The sequence below is a fragment of the Ochotona princeps genome, chromosome 18 (assembly GCF_030435755.1).
Source record: "Ochotona princeps isolate mOchPri1 chromosome 18, mOchPri1.hap1, whole genome shotgun sequence".
NCBI classification, from domain to species: Eukaryota; Metazoa; Chordata; class Mammalia; order Lagomorpha; family Ochotonidae; genus Ochotona; species Ochotona princeps.
The window spans coordinates 39,626,412-39,654,181 of record NC_080849.1 but is presented as its reverse complement, the minus strand read 5'-3'; the positions used below and the strand labels follow the sequence as shown (position 1 = coordinate 39,654,181).

General features: G+C 38.4%; 1 protein-coding gene across 1 annotated transcript in view; it reads left to right on the top strand.

Annotated features, from left to right (window-relative positions):
- RBBP8 (RB binding protein 8, endonuclease) overlaps window positions 1-23,879 on the top strand; it is a 63,607-nt gene extending 39,728 nt beyond the window's left edge. The window contains exons 9-19 of the mRNA XM_004579604.3: window positions 3,630-3,727; window positions 5,631-5,743; window positions 7,083-7,974; window positions 8,057-8,180; window positions 10,241-10,329; window positions 11,136-11,250; window positions 12,760-12,903; window positions 13,928-13,994; window positions 17,043-17,139; window positions 20,556-20,697; window positions 23,206-23,879. Coding sequence (XP_004579661.2) covers window positions 3,630-3,727; window positions 5,631-5,743; window positions 7,083-7,974; window positions 8,057-8,180; window positions 10,241-10,329; window positions 11,136-11,250; window positions 12,760-12,903; window positions 13,928-13,994; window positions 17,043-17,139; window positions 20,556-20,697; window positions 23,206-23,303 — 1,979 coding nt within the window. The 3' untranslated portion in view covers window positions 23,304-23,879. The remainder of the gene's footprint in view (window positions 1-3,629; window positions 3,728-5,630; window positions 5,744-7,082; window positions 7,975-8,056; window positions 8,181-10,240; window positions 10,330-11,135; window positions 11,251-12,759; window positions 12,904-13,927; window positions 13,995-17,042; window positions 17,140-20,555; window positions 20,698-23,205) is intronic.
- Window positions 23,880-27,770: the final 3,891 nt, after the last annotated feature.

The window sequence follows — 27,770 nt, the reverse complement described above, 5'->3', positions numbered from 1 at the left end:
CTCTCCAAATACTCTGACAGCCATGGCTAGGTAGGACGGACTGAAGGCTGAAGCCAGGAGCCTAGACCTCAGTCCACACATCCCACATGGGTCACAGGGATCCAGCCTCCTGAGCCATTATTTATTGCTTCCCAGGGAATGCATTAAGGTGGATTGAAAGCAGTGTAGCCAGTACTCGAACAAGATTCTCAGGGCATGTGGATATGTCAAGCAGTGGCCTAACCACTTCCATCTTAAAACATACCAACAGCATCCTCCAGTCATTTGTGTTAGTGCATGACTTGTGTTCTGAAAGCTGAAAGTCATTTTGTGATACGTGTGTATTTGTGCACAAGTATGTGTGCATATTGTAGACTGACAGGGTATTGGGATGTAACATCTGAGTGAGAGTGCTCTGCTGCCCCACACTCTGGAGCCCACTCTGTTGTGTTGCTGCTAGGACTCTACCAGTTGTGGTCTTTTTCTCTATTCCCCCACTTCTCTGGATCTTTTCAATATATATGTGTGTATGTGTTATCCTTCATCTTTTAAAAATGACTCCTCTTAATTGTTTCCATCCATAGCCATATCTTCTCAAAGTTGAAAAATGATTTGTATTCAAACATCTCTTTCTTAAGTTATGGTCACTCTATCCCATGAGAGTATGGGTTTTGGGGTTTGGTTTTCGTTTGTTTTGTTTTTGACCTGTTTTGTTTGTAAATATTTGCTTATTTTTATTGGAAAGGCAAATGTACAGAGAAAACAAAAGACGAAGAACTTCCATGTGCTGCTTCACTCCCCAAATGGCCACAAAGGCCACAGCTAAGGCAATCCAAAGCCAGAAGCCAGGAACCTCTTCTGGGTCTCCCATGTGGGTGCAGGAGTCCCAAGGCTTTGCGACGTCCTGCACTGCTTTCCCAGGTCATAAGCAGGGAGCTAGGTCAAAAGTGGAGCAGCTGGGACACAAATCAGGAACCATATAGGATGCTGGCTCTTGCAGGTGAGGAATTAGCCACTTAAGCTATCAGGCTAGCCCAAGTATGGGTTTTCTAATTTCCCTTGTCTGCTTTGTGCCATAGGAGAAAGAAAAACAGAAAAGTGTATCTAGGGTGGTGAGAAAGGAGAACAGAAAATTTGAGAACACATTTGCACACCGTAATAGCTTCTGACAGAAGTCATCAGTGTTGCTGTTCTCAGTATACTTACACCTGATCCTGGACCTGTTCTGTCTCTTTCCAGGGAAATCTTACTTAGAAGCAGTATTCTGCTACAATCCATATGCTGATAAATTCCAAATGTGTATCTCTGTCCAGCACTATTCTCTAGATTCCAAACCAGTGTATTTGCCTGCCATTGAACAACTATACCTGGATCTCTTTCAACTTCAGCATGTCTAAAATTGAAGCATTCCTTGCAAATCTACTCAGTCTTGCATGCTCAGTGCTGAGTTTATACATACCTCTTTGAGTTAACAGAAAGGAAAAAGCACTGAGTCATTGGACACTTGTTTTTTCATCTCTTAGTTGTAAACATCTAAGTTCACTTATTGATTCTACCTCCTGCATATCTGCTTTACATGTTCTGCACTCCCAGTCTACTGCTTTAGGCCATCAACATTTGTGGTCAAGAATGTAGTAATCTAATTGGTTCTCTTTCCTGTTAGTAGTTACCTCTTGTCCTGTGTCGTCAAATACTAAATCTGCCCAACGTTTAGAATTCTCAGCTCTTCCTTGTATATAGCAGACATTCCAAATTCCTTAGCCTAGTCTGGACCCTAACAGCCTATTTGGGATCCTGGCCTTTTTCTCCCATCTTGCAGTTTGATTTCCAACAAGTAAATCTTATGTAATTCCCTGAACAAGCAATTTTCTTTCCTGAATCTAGACACTTGAATATACCTAGAATCCTACCTTCTGTTCCCAGACTAGTTAACCAGCCAGATTCTTCCTCCTCTTCTCCTTCTTTTTTTAGATTTATTTTATTTTGGTTGAAAAGTCAGATATACAGACAGGAGGAGAGACAGAGGGGAAGATCTTCTATCCATTGATTCACACTCCAAGCAGCCACAACAGCCAGAACGTGCTGGTCTGAAGCCAAGAGCCAGGAGCCTCTTCTGGGTCTCCCATGTGGGTACAGGGTCTCAAGGCTTTGGGCCATCCTCGACTGCTTTCCCAGGACACAAGCAGCGAGGTGGATGGGAAGCAGAGTGGCCAGGAATAATCAGAGCCCATGTGGGATCCTGACACATTCAAGGCAAGCACTTTAGCCGCTAGGCTAATGCACCGGGCCCCAGATTCCTCATTCTCTCAAAGCTTACACCTCAGTGTGTAGCTTGCCTTGACTCCCCAAGGTATGTTTAACAGCCCTCTTTCTATGTTTAAATTATCCCTTTTAATTACTTCTGTTAAAATGTCCATCACATTCTATGGCAAATCTATTTACCTTCCAACTGTAGCCTGTAAGTACCTTGAGGATAAGAATTTAAGATTTCTTTTCAGGCCCAGTGTGGTAGCCTAGTGGCTAAAGTCTTTGCCAGGTCCTTGCTGGGATCCCATATGTGTGCCAGTTTTAATCCCAGTAGCCCTACTTCCCATCCAGCTCCCTGCTTGTGGCCTGGGAAAGCAGTTGAGGACAGCCCAAAGCCTTGGAACCCTGCACCCGCTTGGGAGACCCGGAAGAAGGTCCTGGCTACTGGTTTCAGATCAGCTCAGTACTGGCCATTGCAGCCACTTGGGGAGTGAATCAGTAGACGGATCTTCTTCTCTGTCTTTCCTCCTCTCTGTATATCTGACTTTTAAATATATATATATTTTTTAAATAAAAGGATTTCTTTTCATCTGATGCTAGGTAGGCACAATGCCTAGAGCATGATGGGTTCTTCCTAAGTACTTGCTGAGTCATAGGAACTCTACAGGTACAACTTTCTACTCAGAACTTGAGCATAGATGATTCCTGTAGAAATACTTAAAACTGTCCAGGTCTGGAAATCTCTTCCATAGAGCATGTTTTCATGAAAACACTATAAATATGATTTGAAATTCATGGTCTATCTTACATCTCAGTAAATCCATTGTAAATCCATGTTAGGGTATTTTTTCCAGTAATTGTAATATGCATATTACACTCACTTATTTAGGAAAATTAGAAAGTTTGGCAAATGTGGATACATACTACTGCTTACCATCTATATTTTCAGACATTTTATGCAGAATTTAAAAATTGCGATCTTATAAAGCAGCTCCCTGTACCTTCTCCTTCTTTTTTTTTTTTTTTTTTAAGTTGTTAAGAATTATTTATATGTTTTTGTGAAAGAGTTGCAGAGAGAAGAAAGATCTTCTACCCAATGGTTCACTCTCTAGATGGCTGCATTTGTTAGGCTGGGCCACTCTGAAATCAGGAGCCAGAAGCTTCTGGGTCTCCACCAGGGTGATAGGGGCCTGCACTTAGACCATGTTCCACTGCTGTGCTTACACCATCAGCTGGAAGCTGGATCAGACGTGGACCAGCCAGGACATGAACTGGTGCCCGTATGAGATGCCAGCATCACAGCTGGTAGCTTAACTTGCTATGCTCAACACTGGCCTCCCTTTACCGTAATTTTTATACATTTGATTTCTACAGCTGTATAATTGGATTTTTTTCTCACTTAGAAATACATGGAACGAGCAGTTATCCAACTGATAACTCATCGTTTAACTTAGCTACAGTTGTTGCTGAAACACTCGGACTTGATGTTCAAGAAGACTCTGTAAGTAATTGTATTAATATGAATTAATTCCTTTTTTAAAAAATCAGGTTTTGGGGGAATTGAATAAGAGAAAAATTATTTTATTCAGAGGTTATTGGATAAAGGCCTAGAACACCCTGGTGATGTTAGAGTGGCCCATTTATGTTTTCCATCCCAGGTAATCTCAGAAATCTAGTCTTTAGAATTTTAGGGGTAAGGGATGAGTCAAAATAGAGGAGAGCAAAGTTGATACTTTACAATCTGTCCTGCTCGCTCCCACCCCTCATCCCATCTAAGACTTACTATCTTTGGCTTGCTTTAAAAATTTATCAGGTCCTTTTGACATCTTTAACTGGAGTTTGATTTGAGAAATAGGCTGAATTAGGGGGATTGCTAAGAACTGGCAACTAGTTAGTCCAGATCCCTAGGACTTTGTCAAAGATTGACCTCATGATTTTCATTTCATGTTATTTTAGTGCCTTCCTACATCAGGCAAGTCTGTTTTTCTTTCTTTTTTTTTTTAATTGATCCCCAGAAAGCCAAAAACTTGAATTTTTCATTCTTAAGGAGACCACCATTATGACACAATTTTAAAATGACATTCTTTTAGTAAAAATATGTGGCATACAAGAACTGTCTTTCCATTGAACTTCTACTAACAGAATTGGTTTTCATTACATTTAGATTTATTTGTTCTGAGTCCTTAAATGATACTGGCTAATTTCAATCTTTGAATTTTAAATTTATTTTTAATGAATTCTCATTTCCTCTTACCTGTACGCTTGACAAGTCAGTGGTTTCGACACCAAATAAGTTAAGCTGACACCTTAGCTTTATTTATTTATTTATTTATTTAGCACTTCAGAGCTCCACTTGCTAGGCTTTGCAAAGACTTAGGGTGGAGCAGGCTTACCAGGAGTGGGGATGTAACTCAAGTGTCCCATTTGGGTGACAGCAGCTCAGCTGTTTGGGTCATCATTGCTGTCTGCCAGAGTCGGCATCAGAAGGCTGGAGCTCCTGCATCGGTTCTGAGTCTTAAACTTTAAAAGGATCACTAGTTGACTTCTGTGCATTTAAAGTTTGAGACACACTCCTCTCTATATGATCTTTTTAGATTCATTGTTTGCTCATCAGTATATTTTCACTCCTCTCATCTTTTTTTTTTCTTTAAGACTTATTTTACTTGAAAGTCCAGAGTTAGTTAGAATAGAAAGAGGTCTTCCATCCAGTGGTTCACTCCCCAAATGGCTGCAGCAGTCAGAGCTGGATCAGTCCGAAGCTGGGAGCCAGGAGCTTCTTCCTGTCTTCCGTGTTTTTGCAGGGGTCCGAGGACTTGGGTCGTCATCCACTACTTTTCCAAGGTCATTAGCAGGGAGCTGGCTCAGAAGTGGAACAGCTGGAACGCAAACTGGTGTCCATATAAGATACCAGTGCTGCAAGTGGAGGATTAGCCTTTTATGCCACTACGCCAACCCCTCCTCATCTTAGTAATATGCTATCAATAGGAGAATATATTTATGTATAGTATTAGAATAATACTGCTTTTCTCTTTATGCATAAAATGTACCTGATTTTTTATTGTTCTTGAATTCATGAGGCATAAAATTTATCATTTAACCTGTACACTTAGGACATTCCCACTGTTGTATAACTTTGACTTCTAATTCTAAAGAACTTTTATCGCTCCAAAGGAAAACTTAATACATGGTAACCCTCAGTTCCCAGTCCCTGCTGCTTTGCAAACTCTGGGACTACCTTTCTGCTCCATTTTAAGTATTTCATATAAATGAAATACACACTGCATGAATTGAGTCTTTTTTTCCTTTTGCGTATTTTCAGGTTCATTCACATGGTAGCATTTGTTGGTTTGTTACCTTATCCTGTCTTATAATGCACTATATTAATATGCTTCATGTTATTGAAGGAATCTCAAGGTCACATGAGCCCTGTTGCTGATGAGCTTTACCTCTGTTTGGAAGGAGATCACAAGAAACAGACTTTTGAGGACTCTGCAGCAAATAGTGAAGATCATTTAAGGTAATTTCAGACACTGGTGAAAATCTGTGAGGTCCCACTACAGTGCGTTCCATATAATTAAACCGTTTCTCTCCCTTGCCATATAGTTTGTTATTCTGGTTACACTAATTTTTATCTTAAAAATATCTCCAATTTATGGCCAGTGGAGAGTCTAACTGCAGGCAGAAGAGAAGTGGATGTTATTTGTGGATAGTTTCTGTATATCTGTCAGGCAATACTTAAATTCCCAGCCTTGATATTCTGCCTCTTTGAAGATTCAAGTGTCCCTTTTGGGTTTGTGTTTCCAAAATCTGTTGTACAGATGCATCTGTATGCCTGGGTATTCTTCTAAGATTGTGTTCTATCTCAGTTCTCCTAATTTCAGTACACCCATTAATTAAGTGAACATTTTGCTGCTTTTAATAGCTTTGGGTTTTTAGATACATATGTTTAATATGTCATAGTGACTCACTAAAGGAGGTTTACTATTCCCATTTTTTAAGAGATAAGAGAAACATAGCTCCATAGAGGTTAAATGTCTTTTTGAAAGTCTGCTACTGTTAGGTGCCAGCACATAGCTCACGTCTTCAAACTTAAACTTTCTACAGTTACCGTCTCTACTAGGGACAGGCTGGGTCTTCACTTACATTCTGTTATGTTTTGTAAGACTTTGAGCCTGAGCCCTCGGTAGGATTTATTACAATAAGGTTTTCATGTATAATGAAGTTACTTTAATTAGAGGAAAGAATTTTATAAATAGGAGTATTATGATATTGAGACATTTCCTGTATCATTTTATCTGCTTTTCTCTTGTCAGATAAAGAGAAACCAACAGCTATTTCCTGTCTTGAATTTTAATTAATCATCTGCTTCTAACTGATAGACACTATTGTTAAATCTGTGTTAACAAAGGTTTTCTCATTGTACTTTTTCTATTCTTTTCTTTTTCTTTATTTATTTTATGATACAGTTCCATAGGCTCCAGAAAAATCTCCTTTCCCAATTCTCCTGCGCGCGCACATATACACACACACAAACACACACACACTGATTTTCCCTGTATTATTACTATGTTATAGTCCTTCAAAAGAAATCCTAAGTCCATCATTTGGCTATTTAAGTGTATTGTAGGTATAGACAGTGGCAGAAAGTCCAGCATTCTATTGTCAAGATATGTTTAACAGTTTCATTGGAGTCCATCTTTGATTTGGAAGTAGAGATGCATACTGCATTTTATCTTCACATCTCAATATGATAGCCTCTATTATACAGTTCCTCTGGATGACTATATGTTTTCTTTTACTATTTGCCCTATTTCTTTAGTGGGAAAGGAAAGTCTTACAACTGTTTATTTGTTTAGGTTTTCAGATTCTACTTCAAAGACTGCTTCTCAAGAAGAATTGTCTACTCGGGTGTCATCTCCTGTTTTTGGCGCTACCTCTAATGTGAAAACTAATTTAAGTTTAAATACAAGTCTATCCCCTTCTCTTTTAGAGACTGGGAAAAAAACCCATCTGAAAATGGCCCCTTTTAACAATGCTTGTGTTCCGAGACCAGAGAAAACTAGATCAAAATCTGAAGACAGTGTCCTTTTCACGCATCATAGCCTCGGGTCTGAAGTGACCAAGGTCGTTAGCCAGCCCTCTGCTAACAAGCAGATACTTTTAAGCAAAAATGTAAGTGAATCCACCAGTGAACAGGATAACACGGATCACTTTAAAGATTCTATTGCTGATAAGCCTTTGGTGCCCTTGAAATCACTGGGAGGCAGAGCACCCAAAAGGAAGAAAATTGAGGAGGAAAATGAACATGAAGTCAGCTGCCCCCCAGCCTGCTTTGATAAAGAAAATGCTTTTCCTTTTCCAATGGATAGTCAGCTTTCCTTGAGCAGGGACTATGTGATGGATAAACCACTGGATCTGTCAGATCGGTGTTCAGCTGTTCATCGTCAAGAGCGAAGCCAAGGAAATGAGACTTCTAAAAACAGACTGCGACAAGTGACTGTGTATGAGGCCTTGAAGCCCATCCCAAAGGGCTCCTCCTCCAGCCGCAAGCCTTTGGGTGGGAGTTCCATGGGACCCAAAGACTCCCCAGAAGAGCCCTGTTCCCAGGAGTGCACACTCCAGTCCACTGGTAACTCTTCTCCAGATCGTAAAACACCATTACAGGTCAAAGGAGAAAATCCTGTCTTCAAAATTCCTCCATGTCCACATGAAAGTTTAGAAACAGAAAATGTTTTCGATGGCATGAAGGTTTGTGTAAGTGTTCGAGGATCTTCATTAATATAGTGGATTATGATTTCATCTAGATGCTAATAATCGTTTCTTTTTTCAGGGTGCGGGTTCTCAGCCAATAAGAATAAAAAATAGGTCTGTCCAAGGAGGATGTGAACTCGCATCAGTTCTTCAGTTAAATCCGTGCAGAATTGCTAAAGCAAAGCCTCTGCAGAACCACCAAGGTGTGTGCACTGGAGCAGGAGTTCACACTTTTCCTGACCTGCGCTATGAGATGCCTTACATTAATTGGAATAGATTGAGTTTTAGAAAAAAATCCTGGCTTCTTCCTGCATGAGTCTGAATTCACAGAATAATTCTCATTCGTTGTATTTACCTGTGATTTTTTTTTTTGCTCTTACGTTTTTGGAAAAAAGGATTGCAATCCTTTGTTACTTACTTTTATAGGTGATTTTATAAGTTCATTTGTTTTTTGGTTTTTTGGTAGTTCATTTAATTTTTTAAAGAAGGCTAAAAATTAACTACACAAAATTTTTAAAAATAATAGAATTTTCCTCATTTGCTCACCCTGTGAGTGACCGATCCTTGTTGGCCTTCACAGATGTGTCTGTCAGCACATGCGTTAATGTATTAAGAGGCTCTTTAGTTCTTGATTGAAAACATTGTTTGCTTTCATCTCTATATGAATTGTTTCATACTTCTGGTGTGTTTGAGAGTCCTTTGGTTTTTTTAGCCACCAGACATTTCTGTAGTTCACATGTCCTTCCCTGATAGGTTTATTTGTTCGTCCTGGATTTTTTTTTTCCCAAAGCACATAATTTTCATTGTTCTTCCAATAATAGTTTTGGGCTCTGCATGAAAACATTTTTATTTTTCAACTCATTCACAAGGTTTTTTTTCTTAGCTTTTTGTTATTATTATTTTTTAAACTTTAATTTTCATGTTGATTTGAAAATGCAAGGGAAAGAAAAAACAGGAAGTTATCCTTCTACTAATTCATTCCCCAAATTCCCACAAAAGCTAAGGCTGGAGCAGACCAACACCGGAATCTTGGAACTCAGTCTGAGTCTCCCACATGGGTGCCAGGGACCCAAGAAGTTGAGCTATCCTCTGTCACCTGCCATGCTACACGTTAGCAGCAAAGCTGGAACCAAACCAGAGGAGCAGGGACTTGAACCAGGCATTCAGGTGTGAGATGTATATTTCCTAAGCAGTGGCTTAACTGCTACACCAAACACCTGCCCTTTGTTTTTATTAATTTCATGGTTCCTCTAGGAATTACAAAATAACTGCTTAATCTTACATAAACTCTTTGGCTGTAGTGTTTCACTATAAATACATTTACATAGTTATCATGTTTTATGTAGAAATACATTCAAAAGCCCCTCCAAACAGCATTATAATTTTAAGTTTATTTACAAAATGTTTTTGTTGACGTAAAAATCACATATCATAAGTCACTCAGGAAAATCCAGTTCATGGGATTTGGTATTTTCACCCAGTTGTACAACCATCAATATAATCTAAATCTAAAAGAACGTTTTATTTTTCTAATTGCTTTTCCTTCTCAAAGCTCTGTACCACTAATTTAGATTCTGTCTTTATATATTTGCCTATCCCAGAGCTTTCATGTAAATGCAGTCATCCAGTTTGTGCTCCTAAGTGATCTTCCACTTGGCATAATGTTATCCATTTTGTCTGTAGTATAACGTATTAATATTTCTTTTCCTGTAATTGCAGAAGAACACTTTGTTGTATTTTATTTACTCTTTCATTTAGGTTATTTCTATGTTTTTGCCATTATGAATAGTTTTGCTGTGAACATTTATGTACAAGTTTTTGTTTAGATGAGTTTTCATATTTCTGAAGTTCTTAAGTTCTACCCAGGAGAGAAGTTGCTAGACTATTAGACAAGTCTGTTAACCCTTGCGAGGGACTGCCTCAAATGTTTTCCAAAGCAGCTATGTTTTCACATTCCACCAGTTTCTCCACATGGTTACTAACGGTTATGTATCACATTGTGGTCTTGCACTTCTCTGAGGGCGATTGATGCTGAGCATCCTATGTTCGTGCTAGCTCTTCATATGTCTTTTGAAAAACTGCTCAGATTCTTTGCCCATCTTTTATTGGGACACTTATGTTTTCATTAATGTATTGTGATAATTATGTATCCTAGATAAAGTCCTTCACCAGACATGTGATAGATGTTCCATGTGTATTTTCTGTGGCCTGTAATGTTTTTAAATGATGAGAATTTTTACATACTTTTCCCTCTTTATCTAAGATGTATCCTTTGAAAACATCCAGTGGAGTGTAGATCCAGGAGCAGACCTTTCTCAGTATAAGATGGATATTACTGTTATCGATACAAAGGTAAGTGAAAAGTAAAACCAAAGCCCATTTGGCTCTTACTCTACTAAGCGGTTGGTTCATTGCCTCTCTTGATTCACCCTGTAACTTTGGGATCATCAGGTATCTCTCAAAAGCTACATTTACTTATTCAGAAAACAAGAAATCAAGATGTTTGCTTTTCCCACTTTATTGTATTTTTGAAAGGGTAATATTTTCTTTAAAGACTTCTAAAAATCATTCACATAGTTTTATAAATAATACAGTTTTACTCATATATCTAAAATAAATTTTATTCAAATAATTTATCATTTGCGTTTGGTTAGTTGTGAACTAATACAATTTGAAGAAGAAAATTCATATTGCCAATTAAAACTTGTACTAAAAATGTGTTTTGCTGTATGGGTAAGTTCTATAGTCTGACTTAGTGGCATATCAGCAACAAATTATTTTGACAGATGATAGAGTAATATTTACCAAGAAAGAAATAATTAGATTTTTGAAATTGTTGTTCATGGTGTACATTGATATTACCATGAGGCAGAGAGCAGAAGAAAGACAGCAAAAGCTCAAGGGAGTGTGGTGTCGGCCTGACAGCCGTCCTTCACCTAAGCTGGAGAGACAGTGCTGGTATACTGAAGCTACAGTACTATAGAATAAACCTATTCTATATATCAGTTCCTAAAGTATAAATGTGAATAGGAATAGGACTTCATTCTTAAAAAAACGTAAGATTTATGTTATTTATTTTATCAGTCTTTTTGTAAAATAAATGTAAAGCCATGAATGGATAATGTTTAAATTGTAGATATTTTAAAATGTTTTTCCAGGATGGCAGTGAGCCGAGATTAGGAGGTGAAACAGTAGACATGGACTGTACATTGGTTAGTGAAAGTATACTTTTAAAAATGAAGAAGCAAGAGCAGCAGGGAGAAAAAAGTCCAAGTAAGATGTTTTTTCTTTATTTTTGATGAAAATGGGGGGGAAACGTTATTACTACACCATTGCAATGGGAAGAAATATGTTTCCCTCACCCATACACCTGCTCTGTTAATTTGCCTTTCAAATAAAAATGAGTGAAACAAGAGACAGTATCCCAAGGGGCATCTTAATGCTGTACTAGACACCTGCTCCTAAAGAAGTGTTTAATCATTCAGTAAATATCAAACAAAACTTCTGTACCAGAAAATATTCAAGGAACTGAAGATGATGGCTAAACACAACGAAAGTGCCTGCCTTGTACAACTTAACATTCCAATGATAGGGAAAAACCAGCAGGTATGTGGTGTGATTGGTAATAATGAGCCCGGGAGAAAGACTAAGTGGGATAAGACAGGAGGATCACTGGACTGGGAGGGGCACCTGTTATTTTGTTTAGAATTATCTTAGCAGGATTTCATTCTATATATTTGTTAGCCAGCTGTATATATTTCTGGTATTTCTTACACTTTGTTGTTTTTAAAAATTTTATCTGGTAGGAAACAAGAGTTACATTTCTTAAGATGAATTTAGCACTTTGACATATCAAAAAGATGTTGAAGTTATGTCAGTATTAAATTGCCAAGTATTAATGATAATACAAGAAAATACTTTTTTGCTACTTCATTAAAGAAATAAATGGAGAACTAGAAGGAATGGCAGGTATTTGGCACAGTGGTTAAGTCATCATTCAGGACACTTGACCCCATTTCAGTGTGTCTGGTTTGAGTCCCAGCCACTTACCATTCTATCCAGCTGCCTGCTGACGCACATCCTGGGTAAGCAGTAGGTGGTGGCTCAAGTACTTGAGTCCTTGCTACGCATGGGAGAGACCTGGATCGAGTTCTAGCTGGGCTCCTGACTCCAGCCTGGCCTAACTCTAGCTGCTACAAACATTGGGGAAATAAATCAGCAAAATTAAGATCTGTCTCTGTATCTCTGCCTTTTAAATAAAGTGAAAATAAATTTAAAATATTTACAAATAAGCAGGCAAATAAATTTCTGTTGAAATGTAGTGTCGGTCATGTCATACTTTTTATTTAAAAGATGTATTTCATCATTATAATGTATTTTCTGCTTCTTGCAGTTTCTTTGATGATATATGACTACTTTAGATTTAGGGTGGAATTATATACTAAGGATAGAAGAAAAACTTACTTGTAAGAGACATGTCTAAAACAAAGCATTCTCTTCACACAAGTAAAGGACATTTAAAGTATTAGCATAAAGTCTTTACAAATATACAGTGACTACCCAGATTTGGGGGTTTATTGTTGCCTTAATGCATGAGTAATAAGAAGTAAGCTGCACTGTAAAAATCATGATTTAAGATGCTAGTAAACACTTTATTACATTAATTACAGCTTGTCCACTTATATTCACTAAATTAACATTCTTAACAACCTGGCTTACAACCACAAAACATCTTTTACACATGTCTGTGAACACTTCACAACAAACACCTCTTTGCCTTAGATGGAGAAAGAAACATGAATGATAGCTTGGAAGATATGTTTGATCGGACAGCACATGAAGAGTACGAGTCTTGTTTGGCAGCTAGTTCCCCGCAGATAACTGAAGAGGAAGAGGAATTGCCTGTGACTAAAAGGAAACCAAACGGTAAGGCTGTTTGCTCTGTAGTTCTTCTCAGTTACACTGGCTAAGTTAAGTCTTGGGAGACTTGGAAAGGTAGATTAAGAATAAAGGACACATATTTATTGTAGAAGATTTTTAGCGTCTCCTGATGTTAGCTCTTCCATAGCTGTGAAGTACTTATCAGAACTTTGTTAGTTAGCTTTTCATTACTGCAAGAGAATGCTTCAGAGAAGTCAACTGAGGAAGGAAGGAGAGAGGGAGGAAAGGAGAGGCTTATTTCTGCTCACAGTTTTAGAGGCTACAGTTGAGCACTGTCTGGGCCCTACTGGTTTAATCATCTGGTGACTGGGGGCTGGCAGTGGTTGGCCAAATGTGGAGGAACAGTCCTGTGGCAGACCAGGAAACAGGGAGAGTAGCTGGACCTGGCTCAGGCATGTAGGCCATCCCTTTCATGGTGTCCAACTACCGACCTCTGAACCTCCTGCTGATTGGAGAAGTGTTTCCAACCTCCAGGCATCATCAACTTAAGGATAGAATTTAACCATCTGCATGAGTTCAAGAGCCATAGCTTGTTCAACCCACAGCAAGAACTAACAAATTAGTCTGACTTGATACTACAATTTATAAAGTTTATGGTAGTATTGAGCAACTACTGTTTAATAAGGAATGCTATTAAATAACATCATAAAACTGGTGACAAACTGGAGGTCAGAAATGAGATATAGACTCCAATAACCAGCTCTTCAAAAGAAATGTACCAACACTGTGTTAAGTATAGGTCTTTTTAAAGTAAAAAGTACTTTATGAGATGTGATTTTTTTTTAGCTGTTTAGTAACTCTAAGGTAAGTGGGACAACCAGCAACGTCTTGATGAGACATGAAAAAGAAAGCAAAATATAGTTCAGAAAAACCAAGTGGTTCAGAGATGCATCTTGTGAGACTCAGTACAAGAGAAATTTGGCTATATGTCATTTTTTTTTCCAAAGAGACTAGTTGCTTCTCATTAAGTCAATTCTATACCAGTTTTGATATGTTTGCTTATTCACAGCTCATGATGATAAACAAGACAAAATTAAACAGAAAGCATTTGTGGAGCCGTATTGTAAAGATGATAGGTAAGTTGGTCTTAATGAATAGCAACAATGTGAGTTGAAGTACAACAAGACTGTCCTCATGCTTTGACTGAAACAGTGATGCTTAACTTATGATGCTAACAAAAAAGAAACTCAAGCATAAAAATGATGAATTTCATAAATAAGGACATTTTTAGCACCAATACCATATTTTTAACAGCAAGTTATATTCTCTGCTTTATTATAACAAATGGTTTAGCTTTGTTCTATTTTATTTTGAATTTTGAGAATTTATGGTATATGCTTTCATGTATATAAGCCTTCAAGTGTTGAGCTTTAAGTTGTTTTGGAATTATATAAGCTTTGGAATTTTTTTCCTTAAGTTTTCTTTCTTTATTTATTTGAAAAGGAAGGGTTACAGAGAGAGAGGGAGAGACAGAGATCTCCATCTTTCATCCAGGGATTTGCTCCCCAGATGGCGACAATAGCCATGACTGGGCTGGCTGAAGCCAGGAGCTTAGAAGTCCATCCAGGTGTCTCACAGGAGTGATGCGAGCCCAGAGTCTTGGGTCATCATTTCCTGCTTTCCCAGCCACAAGCAAGGAGCTGGATGGGAAGTGGAGCAGCCCAAACAAGAGCTTAAATGGAATCTGGCACTTGAAAGGCAAGGATTTGTCTACTAGACCAACATGCTGAGCCCTATACAAATTTTTAATAAGCCTTTTATCGTCATGCATATACTGCTCATATCTAAAATGAATTCAAATTATTCATTAAGGGCTCAGCACAATGGCTCAATTAGGTAATCCTTCCATCGCAAGTGCCAGAATCCCATGTGGGTACTGGTTCATGTCCCCGCTGCCCCACTTCCCATCCAGCTCCCTGCTTGTGGCCTGGGAAAGCAGTGGAGGATTGCCCAGGACCCTGGGACTCTTACCCTCATGGATCACCGGAGGAAGCTCCTACTCCTGGCTCCAGGTCTGCTCAGCTCCAGTCATTGGAGTCATCTGGAGAGTAATCAGTGAATGGAAAATCTTTCTGTCTCTGCTTCTCTCTTTGGATCTGTCTTTTCAATAAAAATAAATCTTAAAATAATAATAATTAATTAAAAATGTATGCCATTTTTCTTCAAGTTATGATGTTTGCTTTGCTCAGTAGGTAAAGTTGTTCTTTATACTGTGTTTCTTTTGGGAATTTTAGAAGTCTGGTAGTCTAAATTATTTTTGTGAGGCTTCAATAATTAAAAGCTGTTTTGTTGTTAAGTGTCAATTTATCTCAGTTTTTCAAAGAAACTATTCTCTAGCATCTCAAATGTGACTAGATCCTTTTTTTACTTATGTCAATATAAACTCATTTAAATAATTTGATATGCTTTAAACTTTTGCAGTATTATTTCTGTAGATACAGCAGGACCGCCTTATGCATGGGATATGTTGCAAAACCCGCCAAAAATGCCTGAAAAACTGCAAGCCATACCAAACCATACATGTTTTTTCTAAGCATGCTTACCCATAATAAACTCTCAGCTTTTCAACTTCAAAGAAGTACTTTTTATAGCCTCTTTCTAGAAAACCTGAATTGCCACAATCATTACTATAGTACTTTGGTGGCCATTTCTAAGTAAAATAAGGGCTATTTGAGCACAAGCAGTGTGTGATTCTGCAATAATCCATTCGGTAACTGAGACAACTGCTGAGTAGTGGGCCAGGAGGGGCTACCATATGTATCCACTGTGTGGACAGGCTTGGATGAAGGGACAGTTCATGTCCTAGGCAGGATCAAATGAGATTTTACCACACTACTCAGAGTAGCACAGTTTAAAATTCATGAATTGTTTATTTCTGAAATAATTCACTTAATATTTTCAGGCTATTGCAAATAATGGAAACCTCTGGAAGTGAAACTATAGATGGAGGGGAACAGCTCTACTCAAATTGTTACACTTGTTTCCCCAGAGAACCTGTTTTGATGTATATTGCCTAGGGTCTGATGGTGTCACAACTCCTATGTTCGCTTCCTGGTGTAGGCTTGGACTCTGCCGTTTCTTCACGGGCCAGGTTCCTGTTTGTGAGAAGTGGTATCTAGGTGACAGTCTGGCCAGTAGTTGCTCCTAGCCAGCTAGGGTTGGTCACTGTTTCTAGGCCTTCTAAGTGGGTAGTTTAGAATAGGCTATTTTGCTGTTGTGTGTGTTTGTGGTTTTTTTAAGGTGTTTTTTGATGCAACTGCCAATCAAATTCAGGATTACAATCAAATTACAAGATTTTTATGTCTAACATCTGTATCTATTTTCCTACTTACTGAAAATATCACACTTCTCAGCACTACCAACATAATTCCTTAATATACTTTATTTTACAGAATAAACATAGCATAGTCTGGGAGTAATTTAGACAGACTAATGAGAATGAGACCTTTTTTTGTACCTAAAATAAATATTAACCTTTGAGAAATGAATAAATTACTTTGTTTGAAATAATTTGACATTATTGCTTTGCTTACAGTTGTGCCACTAACATAGTACCCAGGGTCATGTTGTTTTTGATGTATTAGGAATTTTTTTAAATGCTTTTTAAAATCATGTAAAATATGAGTACTATACCAGAGATAACAAAACAAGGTTTATTCAGATAAATTTACCTTCTGTCCTTGTCCTCTTTGCCCTGTTAGTCCCATATTCCTATCAGTAACCAAATGTTAGAAATTTTTCTTCTATCTGAAAAAAAAGCAAGAGTGTATGTGTGTGTGTATAATTATATATTCCTATCCTCCCCCTTAGATAAATGATAGTGTCAAATGCACCTTTCTTTCCTTTTTTCACTTAACTATTTATCCTTAAAATACACAAATTATGTATGATCCCTTGTTTCTTTTTGAGCTACATAGTACCTCATGCCGTGATTATACCATAGCTTATTTCCTTGGTCTGGGCACCTGGATTATTTACAGTTATGCTGGCACACATAGTGTGCCAATGAATAGCTTTGCACATTCTCTTATTGTATTTTTGCCTCTACATCTTTGGAACAGATTCTTAGAAGTAGAACTGAAAAGTCATAAATAAATTCATTTAAATCTTTTTTTTTCCCCCAGAGAAACCGGCTTACCAAATTTTCCTCATATTGAGGTGGTTCGGAAAAAAGATGAGAGAAGAAAATTGCTTGGGCACACTTGTAAAGAGTGTGAAATTGTAAGTATTAATGTAACCACCATTCAATTTTTTTAAAGCGTGTTTTTGTAAATCTAAATACATGATTTAAAAATCACAAGTACAAATCATATTTGCATCTAGAAACTTTGGTTGAACCAAGAATAACAACTGGAATAAACTGTATACTAGCTGTGGCCTTGAGAGATCCAAATAGATGAAAATCAAAGCCCCCATTTCTATTAGGTCAGGTGGATGTGGCCCTTGAGCCCTACTTTTTACATCCAGAGTAAAACATCCATACCATGTTTCCTTTCTGTATTTGCCTTAATTTTTCCCCCTTTGTGTAACCAAGATTTCTGTATATATACAGTTTTGGGGAAAACTTTAGTATTTCAGTAGGAAATTTACTGTATCCTTCTAGCAGCACTCAGGACATCAAATACATCCACAGGTTTTTTTGTTTGTTTTTGCTTTCTAATAAACGGTGCCAGCAGGAGCTCTAAGTGTTTTTTCCTTCATTGTTTTCTTCCTAAAGAAAATGTGATAAGTAAGCTTCACATCATGTTTAAAACATTCAAATCTTTCCTTTCATACATTGACTGTCTTGGATATAGATTGTAGACACTGCTAACTCCCCTCTTATTAATATTCCCAAGCAGATTCTGTGTTCTCTTGAAACATGCTATTTTTATTTCTGCCACTGCTATACCATAACTTACAGATGCATGTCTGCTGCAACTTACTTCCCCTTTTAAATTTCCTTTTTTAACAACTTTGGGCTAGAAAGTTGGATAATCAAACATCAAAATATGAGAAAGAATAAGCAAATTGCACTGAAGGAATTCTTGATTTAAGAAATAGTCTTACGTGCTAGCAGTATGAATTGGAATCACTGTTTGAAAGCAGGGTAGTAATAAAAACAAGTTACCTGCATCATGATCTTTTTGTGACATCAATTGAATGATTCATGATTTCTTAACTGAAAACATCTGTATATGTAAATCCCCAGTTTTTAGTTATAACATATTATGTGATCTGGAACGTATTTTTTAAACTCTTGTGCTAGACACACAAATTGGCTCTTGTTAGCATTTTGTCAGTAATCATTTCAAGAAAAACATTGTTTTGTATATCTGGTTTAGTTTTCTTAGAGTGAGTCTTTTCTGTATCACTTCATGATAGCCACAATTGAAAGCACCAGTCCCGTGCACTTAATACTGTTTTTATACTTACAGTTCCCAGATATTGTCCCCTGTGCAACATGTAGGATTGTAACTCTCATGCAGATGTATGATGATGATTGCAAGTGTCCCACGTGCAGATGTCACCACTCAGTTGCCATTCGTCCCCTTGTTTTACTGGAAGGTTTTTCACATCTCCTCAATTAAACAGCAAATCCCATTGAATCTACCTTCAGAACAGCCTCCATTTTCATCTACTCATTATCTCCACCACTAACGCCGTTTTATCTCCCCTGGGCTGTGTAGATATTCTGGGTGCTCTCCTTGTCTGTCTCTGTTTTTTAGTAAACATTGGTGGAGTATGTTTAGGCTTGTAGGAAAGCACAGCATTAAACACAGTGTTCCCATGAACCTTCTGCTTCCCTTCTCTTTTTTCACTTGATCTCTATACCATGAACTTTCAACATAGCCATGGTCTTTTTTCTCTTAATGACTTTTTCGGAATAAAAGTTAAATAATGTCACTTTCATGTCTTACACAAAACCCTGCGTGTCTTCCCGGCTCACTAAAAAGTAGAATTCAAGCTCCTTAGCCAGGACAACAAACTTGACACCCCATTTCCCTCTGAACATATTCCTCCAGTGTCCCATTTGTATACTGTTACAGCTGTGCTTGCCTTCTGTTGTTGCTTCAGTATCTTTCACAGTAGTAATGTTTTTTTTCTAGTAAGCCATGACTGAAAGATTACCTCATCCAAAGCCTAGACTGAAGACTTACACTTAGGGCAATGAGAATGATAGCAAAGAATCTCTGAAGGCTTTCAGCTTTGTAGACTAAAAGATTTGTTAAAATCTATACTTCACATTTACATTTTACTCCAAAGTCTCTCTTTCAGTAAGTGGTATTTTAAGTTATCACTTTTTCAGTTTCTTAAATGTAGAATCAAGAAATTGACCAGATTATGTGATCTCATTGGTCATGTTCTGTTAACTTTTAAACCATTGCTTTGTTTTCTTCAGTTCTAGAGCCTGAAGACCCAGTTTACAGACAGGTTTCATTCTTATTTGTACTTAGTTCAAGTTTTTTTTTATAATGTTGTAATGAAAGATTATCCCTTTGGTCCTAATAAAAAAAGAAGAAAAACTGAAAAAAAAAACAAAACCTGCAACATTCAAATCTTTTTCTAACTTGTTGGTCAACTGTATAATTTTTTTTCTAAGTTTATTTATTTGAAAGGGCAGAGTGACAGAGAGAGAGAGAGATCTTCATCTGCTGGTTCTCTCTCCAAATGCTCTCAATAGCCAGGGCTGGATCAGGCCAAAACCAGAAACTTGAAATTCCGTGTCTCCCACATGGGTGCAGAGGCTCACCCAGGTCCCTGAGCCATTGTTGCTGCCTCTCAGGAAACTGAACTGGAACACTAGATAGAACTCAGCCAGCACTCCAACGTGGGACATGGGCATTCCTGCCAGCAGCTGGAAGTGCTATGTACAATGCCTGCCCCGTAAATCTTTATTGTAAAGACTAGTAGAGATACAGAAATTATTTTGAGGGATAGGTGTTGGCATAGCAATTAAGACAGCACTTGGGATGCCCACATCTGATACCGGAGTGCCTGAGTGCCAGTCCTGGGTACTACTCTGCTCCCCCACTCCAGCTTCCTGCTTTATGCCCAGCCTGGAAGGCAACAGTGGCAGCCCCTACAGTTGGATCCCTGCCATCCACATGGGAAACCTGGATCGAGTTCCAAGCTCCTAACTTTGTCCAGTCCCAGCTGTTGTGGACACTTGGGAAATAATCCAGCAGATAGAAAACCTTTGTCCCTGCCTATCAAATAAATTTTTAATTTTTTGAAAATCATACAAAGGAAAAAAATTAAACATATATTATATCCCGATAGCAACTATAAAAATTCAATTGTGTTCCTAATCTGGCAAAAGATGAGAAGTTTATATCAATATGTGAATTAGTTGTGTCATTAGCACATTGTGATAATTAGTCGGCTTTTTTCCTTGTTGTTGTTGCAAGGCTTTATTGGTGAAGACAGCAGCACATTAATTTCTGTTGTGCTACAACTCCTTTTCTCACCTGTAAAGTAAACATTTTCAAGACCAGTGGTCAGCACTGATACTTTCTAATATATCAGTATTAAGTTTCATTAGGAATTGAGTATTTTAATAAATGGCTTTTCAGCCTTCTAATTTATAATCAGTAAGTTTAGCACTTCATTTATTGTACCTAAGTGAAAAGATTTTACCAACTTTTATTGTTTAGTATTATTCAGATTTACCCCCAGAAGAAAGAGAAAAGAAGTTGGCTTCCTGCTCAAGACACCGATTTCGTTACATTCCACCCAGCACACCAGAGAATTTCTGGGAAGTTGGTTTTCCTTCCACTCAAACTTGTGTGGAACGAGGTGAGATTAGATTATAACTATTTAGAATGAGGTTTTTTAAATATTGCATTTGCTCCAGCCTGAATGCTAATCTGGTTCTGTTTTCTGTTTGGGTGCTAATCTAATGAGACAAAATTCCTAAAAATAAAAGGCTTACCTTCAATTCAGCTAGGACTTTTTTTAAGTGTTTATTTTCATTTACTTGAAAGAGCAATAGAAAGAGAGAAGTCTCCGTCTGCTGAGTTACTTTAACCGCTATGTTATCACGCTGGGCCCAGCAGTTTCTTTTTCATTCTAATGTCAGAGTGACTTTTAGCAAAATACATTTACAAAAAGGGAGTATCTTTTAAAATCCAGTGCATTCATTTTGTATTTAAAACCTCACTGGGCCCAGCATGACAGCTCCGTTGGCTAATTCTTCACATCCAAACGCCAGCATCCCATATGGGCGCCAGTTCATGTCCTGGCTGCTCCCCTTCCCATCAGCTCCCTGCTTTTGGCTTGGGAAAGCAACAGAAGATGGCCCAAAACTTTGGGACCTAACCACTCACATGGGATTCCTGGAAGAAGCTTCTGGCCCCTGGCGTCAAATCTGTTCAGCTCCAGCTGTTGAGGCCATTTGGGGAATGAACTAGTAGATGGAAGATCTTTTGTCCCTCGTTCTCTGTAACTCTGCCTTTCCAATAAAATTAAAATAAACTTTAAAAAAAAAAGAAATTAAAAAAAACTCACCCAGAATACTAGATGCCTATAAATGGTATCTGAGTAAAGAGAATGTCAGTTTGTCTGTTGACATGCAACTAACTGTCACATACAACACTTAATTTACTCGGAGAATGTGTACATAGTTGTCCGTGAAAGATCATGAGTAGCAGTTTTGATTCTTCCTGTCTTATGGTGTTATCACTTTCCTGCCAAGCAATATTGTAAAATGTGGAGACTGACTTTCTTGGTTTTATAGTCATTATCTCCCAGATATAGTTAGTTTAGGAAACCTCACATAGTGACATTCTTTGGGACAGCCTACTCCCATGTCTATGCCAGGCTACTAGGAGCCATCTGGACAGTCAGTATTTGGACAAGTCAATCATGCATAATCATTAAGGCCTGAACTTTATTATAACCATTGGCTCCAATGAAATTGAGTATTCAGGAGTTCATAACCTTAATAGAGTTATCAGATAAACAGTGTCCAACTCACAAGGCCTTTTGTTGTGCAAACAGCATACTAGGGAAATGTATCTGGCCATCCAATAGCTTGAAATTAAGATTTTACTCCCCATAGGGAGTGGGTAGATGGTGGGATGCTATTAAGATTTTAGTTCAGAATCTTCCTAAAATAAAAGGGACAAATACATGCATAAATCAATTTAACAGAACTTCTTAATTTTTTTTCTGTTTCCCCATATTCTAAAAATTACCCAGTTATAGGCTAAGTCTTATTTTGTAATTTAAAATACTGAATTTTACAAAAATATGACATGGCTTCTGAGTTGTGACTAGAAAAATATAGTACTATCAGAGTATTTATAATTTGATATCTAGATTTATGAAAGATTTTAATTATTAGACTTCGGGTCTTAGACCTATAATTGTAAGTTGCAAATAAATATCTGAAAACCTTTACCAACAAAGATTTTTTTTTTAATTTATTTGAAAGGCAGCATGACAGAATGAAGGAAAGGTTTTTATGCACTGTTTCCCTCCCTCAGCAAACCACGCTGAGGTCAGGCAGAAGCCAGGAAATCCATCCAAGTGCTTGGAACCCGAGTACTTGTACTTGGGTCGTCATCATCCACTGGTTCCCAGGCACATTAGCAGGAAGCTGGATCAGAAGCATGGAGCAGCCAGGACTTGAACCAGGCGATCAGTGCCCACCTTTTCTTTCCAACGGATATTTACCACATTTCCACTTTCCCCATTAACAAGCTAGATGAAGTTCCCTTTGGCATGATGTTTCTCTGCCTTGTCAACCTATAGAATCAGGCAGTCTGGATAGGACATCTGGTTATTGCTGCAATGTGACCTTGGGACATGACAGAGCTTAGTCATCTTCTGGAAATTACATGATGGCATACACCTGAAGAGTAGAGAAACACATCGTCCAGTATATGGCTTCTGTAAAGCCTTTGATAAGTACCTGGAATTGATCATAATAGAGTTCCTGTTTAGCCCTTTCCCCACTTTCTGCCTCTGAGAGGTGGAATAGGAACATGCATTCCTGAGAGCTCCGACTCTGCTGCTAGAAAGGACTCCTTCACTGCCCTCAAAACCTCCCTGCTCCCCCTCCTCATCTGTGACATATCTAAGGGAAACTACTTCAAAAGAAAATAAAGTGTGTGGTAAATGTTTGCTGTTGTTAATGAGGAAACTGATGCTAACTGGTCAGCTCATTGGTTAGCACCACACAGCTGACATCCAAAAGAATCCCATCAACTTAGAAGGCAACAAGTAAGGTGTTTGCTCGAAATCTGCCAAGAAATGCATGTTGCAAATATAGTCTTCTAAATTTTGTGATTTCTTTTTAAGGTTACATCAAGGAAGAGCTTGATCCCTGTCCTCGTCCCAAGAGACGGCAGCCTTACAACGTAATGTTTTCTCCAAAGGGCAAAGAGCAGAAGACATAGATGTTGTTGAAATGAAAATAAAATAGAGCACAGTTTTTGCTTTGTAGTTATTTATAGTTGGTATTAAACATTGATTTTTTGATCTCCTGTAAGTTGACTTATAAATCAGTTTTTTTTTATTGAAAATGTTTTTAAATGCCTTTTACTCACCACACAACTATTTAAAATGTTTGAAATGTTTGTGTTATATTTTCTCGCTTTTGCACCTTTAAAACAAGGTGTTTTCATTTTGCACTCTAACTTAAGAGTTGTTTATTTACTTTATTTAGTAATACCTAATTACAGTTTTGAAAATAAGGTAACTGTAGTCTGTTATTTGTTGTCTTTCATTTCTTCTTTTTACTCCATCCTCCCTTAGAGAAAAAGTCTTAAGTTTTAGTAGTCCATTTAATAGTCCCCCAGCTTCTTCTGTTGAGCTGAAATGAGATACTCATTGCTCTGTAGTAAATTCCTTTTCAGGGGCCACAGACATCTGCCTGTTCCTCTTCGCACATATATTGTAAATTAGCACCAAACTCTGGTTGTAATATTCCAGCTCTTCACATATTTCACATTTATACTTGTTTTTTTCTGGTGCAATTTTCTTTTTTTTAAAGATTTATTTTTATTACAAAGTCAGATATACACAGAAGAGGAGAGACAGAGAGGAAGATCTTCCCTCTGATGATTTACTCCTCAAGTGAGCCGCAACGGGCCGATGCGCGCCAATCTGAAGCCAGGAACCTGGAACCTCTTCCGGGTCTCCCACGCAGGTGCAGTGTCCCAACGCATTGGGCTGTCCTCAACTGCTTTCACAGGCCACAAGCAGGGAGCTGGATGGAAAGTGGACCTGCCGGGACTAGAACCGGCGCCCATATGGGATCCCGGGGCATCCAAGGCGAGGACTTTAGCCGCTAGGCCACGCCGCCGGGCCCCATGGTGCAATTTTCAAGATGAATTTGTTGAATTCTTCTCTGCCTATGTGTTCAAGTTCAGTTGGGTTATTTCCCTGATTATCTAATGTTATGAGCTTCCAGTTGCCCTTAAAATAGAGTTTTCTGCTTAACAAATTTGTTTTCCTTTGGGACCTGGTGTCTGAGTCTTTAAGAGGATGGGCATATGTGTGTCCCCTTTTCTAGAGGCATCTTGATTATCACTGACTTTCTGTGTATCCCTTTAACCGATGCATAACTTTACAGTAACAAGCAAGCAGGGACACAGAAAATACAGAATAGAATGCCTCAAAAAATCTAAATAACCTCATGCATATGACTTTTACTTCTCAGAGTTCCTAAAACCTTGCTTAGTGTAGTTCCCTTGTTGATCATTCTTATGCAATTGAATGTCATCAGTTTGTGTTCTCAGGATAGGAAAATAGATTATATATATTGAGTATCTACTTGTCAGACACTTCCGTATGATATTTGGCTCTGATTGTGGTTCTGAATTTTTTTAAAGCCCCATTATCACTTTTGTTCAGTATTTTCTCTCAAATTGTATTTAGTTCTTTGCTAGCAGTTAGTTAATTATCCAAAAACAATAACAACCATTTATTTGACACCTAATCCATATCAGGAACCATGTTAGACTCTTCCCATTTTTCTTCTTTTTTTTTAAAGATTTATTTATTTATTATTGCAAAGTCAGCTATACAGAGAGGAGAGGAGACAGGGAGAAAGATCTTCCATCCAATGATTCATTCCCCAAATGACCGCAATGGTTGGTGCTGCGCCAATCTGAAGCCAGGAGCCAGGAACCTCTTCCAGGTCTCCCACGCAGGTGCAGGGTCCCAAAGCTTTGGGCTGTCCTCGACTGCTCTCCCAGACCGTAAGCAGGGAGCTGGATTGGTAGTGGAGCTGCCGGGATTAGACCTGGCACCCATATGGGATCCTGGTGCATTCAAGGTGAGGACTTTATCCACTAGGCCACAGCACCGAGCCCAATTTTTCCATGAGGTTTGCTGTAGCAGTTAAGATACCCATGAAGATTCCTGTGTCTCATGTACTCCGTGGGAAGCAGCAGCGGATGGTTCAGATGCTTGGGTCTCTACCATCGTGTGGGAGGCTGAGATTGGGTTCTGGGATCCTGGCTGCCACCTGGCTCAGCCCCAGCTAGGGTGGAGTGAACCAGCAGTTGAACTCTGTCTCTCTGCCTTTCAAATAACTAGAAAAAAAAGGTATAAGTAATTTTTAAAAATCTAATTGATAAGAAAAATACCTAGGATTTTATTGTATTTTCTTTGGATCCTAACAACCATCAATTTTACTTTGAAAAATAGTGCTTCAGAATTATGCATTTGGACTATATCTCAGATTTACCATCTACTCTTGCCATATTTTTAAGATACATCTTAATCTTGTTAAATTAATGCCCTAGAATGGTTCCTAAGAAAACTCAGGAGTCCTTACACTTGAATTCTTCAGTATGCCTTGGGCAGAATTAATGAAACAGTTGTCTGCTATCAAACCAGTAGAGGCCAGAAGAGAGCTATTTTTTGGAGAAACAAGTTGAAAGCTAGGGACTGAGCTAATATGAATAGGGTATGATTTAGGCTCCTTGTATAGTAATGAAAGTTCATTTAAACAAAAAACTTTCAGTCTAGCTATTGTTGGAATAAAACAAATGACAGATTCAAGAATTCACAGCTTTAAGAGAAAAAGGAAAGTTCTATGCCTACCACATGCTGGGCATCAGGGTTACTAGGAGGTCTATGAAATCATTTCACCCCATGGCAGACCAGACAGACAGAAAAAAAAAAAAAAAAGATGCCTTCGAGGTCAAAGATGCTTAGCTTGAGTGTCAGAAGTCCTAAGGATAATTAGGAACAAAACTGCCTTAAGTGTTGGCTTAACACCCTAATTCTCTGCCTGTGGTGCTAACATCCCATATGGGCACTGGATCCTGTTCCAGTGGCTTAACCAGCTCTATTCATATGGCCTGAGAAAGCAATGGAGAGTGGCTCAACTTCTTGGGCTCCTGCACTCATGTGGAGACCTGGAAGAAGCTCCTGGCTTTTGGCTTTGGGTTAGCTCAGTTCTGGCTGTTGTGGCCATTTGGGGAGTGAACCAGCAGGTGGAAGACCTCTCTCTGTTTCTGTTTCTCACTATGAAATCTACCTTTCAGATAAAATAAGTCTTTTAAAATGAAGCTGCGTTATGATAAGTTAACCAATGAGGCAGAGAGAAAGAGACAACACAGTCTAAAAGGGAAAGTTAATCTTAATGTAGAAATGCAAAAATAAGATTCAGAGGGACCTTAGAGATCATTTGTTTCTAGTCTTACTGTATAATGAATGAACAGAAGTCAAAAAAATTAGTAATTGCAAAGTCCCCAAAAGGGCTGAAGCTACAATGTAGGGCATCTGGGACTCGGTTTGGTATGGTTGTATATTTTAGAGATACAGGTCCATCAGAGTTATTAGTAAGGCAATCAACTTGAATCCTCAATGCCTGACTACTAAGAGTAAACTCTATAGGCCTGTGGTTTTCAAGCCATTAGTAGCAGATCCCTTTACTCAAATTAAACCTTACACAAACCATCAATAAATAATCCTCTTTCATAGTTTAGATTTGTTTTTAAGTCCAATTAGTCAGATTAGAAAAATTTAAATGATGAGCTATTGATGGCATCAGCATTCTTGATATCCCAGTCAAGTGCTCACCCTGTCCCAGACCAATTAGAGTAACTGAGGGCAGGGTCCAAACTGCCTAGGTGATCCTATTGTGATGTCAAGTTGGAGAGCCCTACCCTAAGTCATAATTACAGCTGGTGCCCAGGTGTTCAAACTTCAACATATGTCAGAATATCAAGAACTGACTGTTAAGAATTGCTGGGCCCCACTCCAAAGTCTGATTCAGTGAGTTTGGGTTAGGGCTCACACATTTACATTTCCCACATGTTCTCAGTCCCATGGGTACAAGGACCACACGCACCTAATCATGAAAGTCACCCAAGTACCTTATAGGTAGACTCTCAGACTCCTGTGGGAATTTTAATTCAGGTATGATGAGCATTTATGTATGTGTGTGTATATATATAGAGAAAAAGATCTCCCAACTGCTGATTCACTCCCCAAGTGGTTGCAAAGGCCAGAGCCGAGCTGACCCAAAGCCAGGAACCAGGAGTTTATTCCAGGCTTCCCACGGTGGAGCAGGGTCCTGAGGCTTTGGGCTGTCCTCGACTACTTTCCCAGACCACAAGCAGGGAGCTGGATGGAAAGTGGGGTTGCCGGGATTAGAACCAGTGCCCACATGGGATCCTGGCACATACATGACAAGGATTTAACCACTAGGGTATCATGCTGGGCTGACTATATTTTTGATACCCATATAATTAAAGTGAGGCAAATTAAATGTTGCCATGACAATAGGGAACATTAAATAGCAAAATATTAAGCATCATGCATTTTGGTCTAGGCATTAATACATTAATTTAGAAGAACTCGGTTCAGCAATATGTATAAAAAGGAATTGGAGGATAATCAGGCAC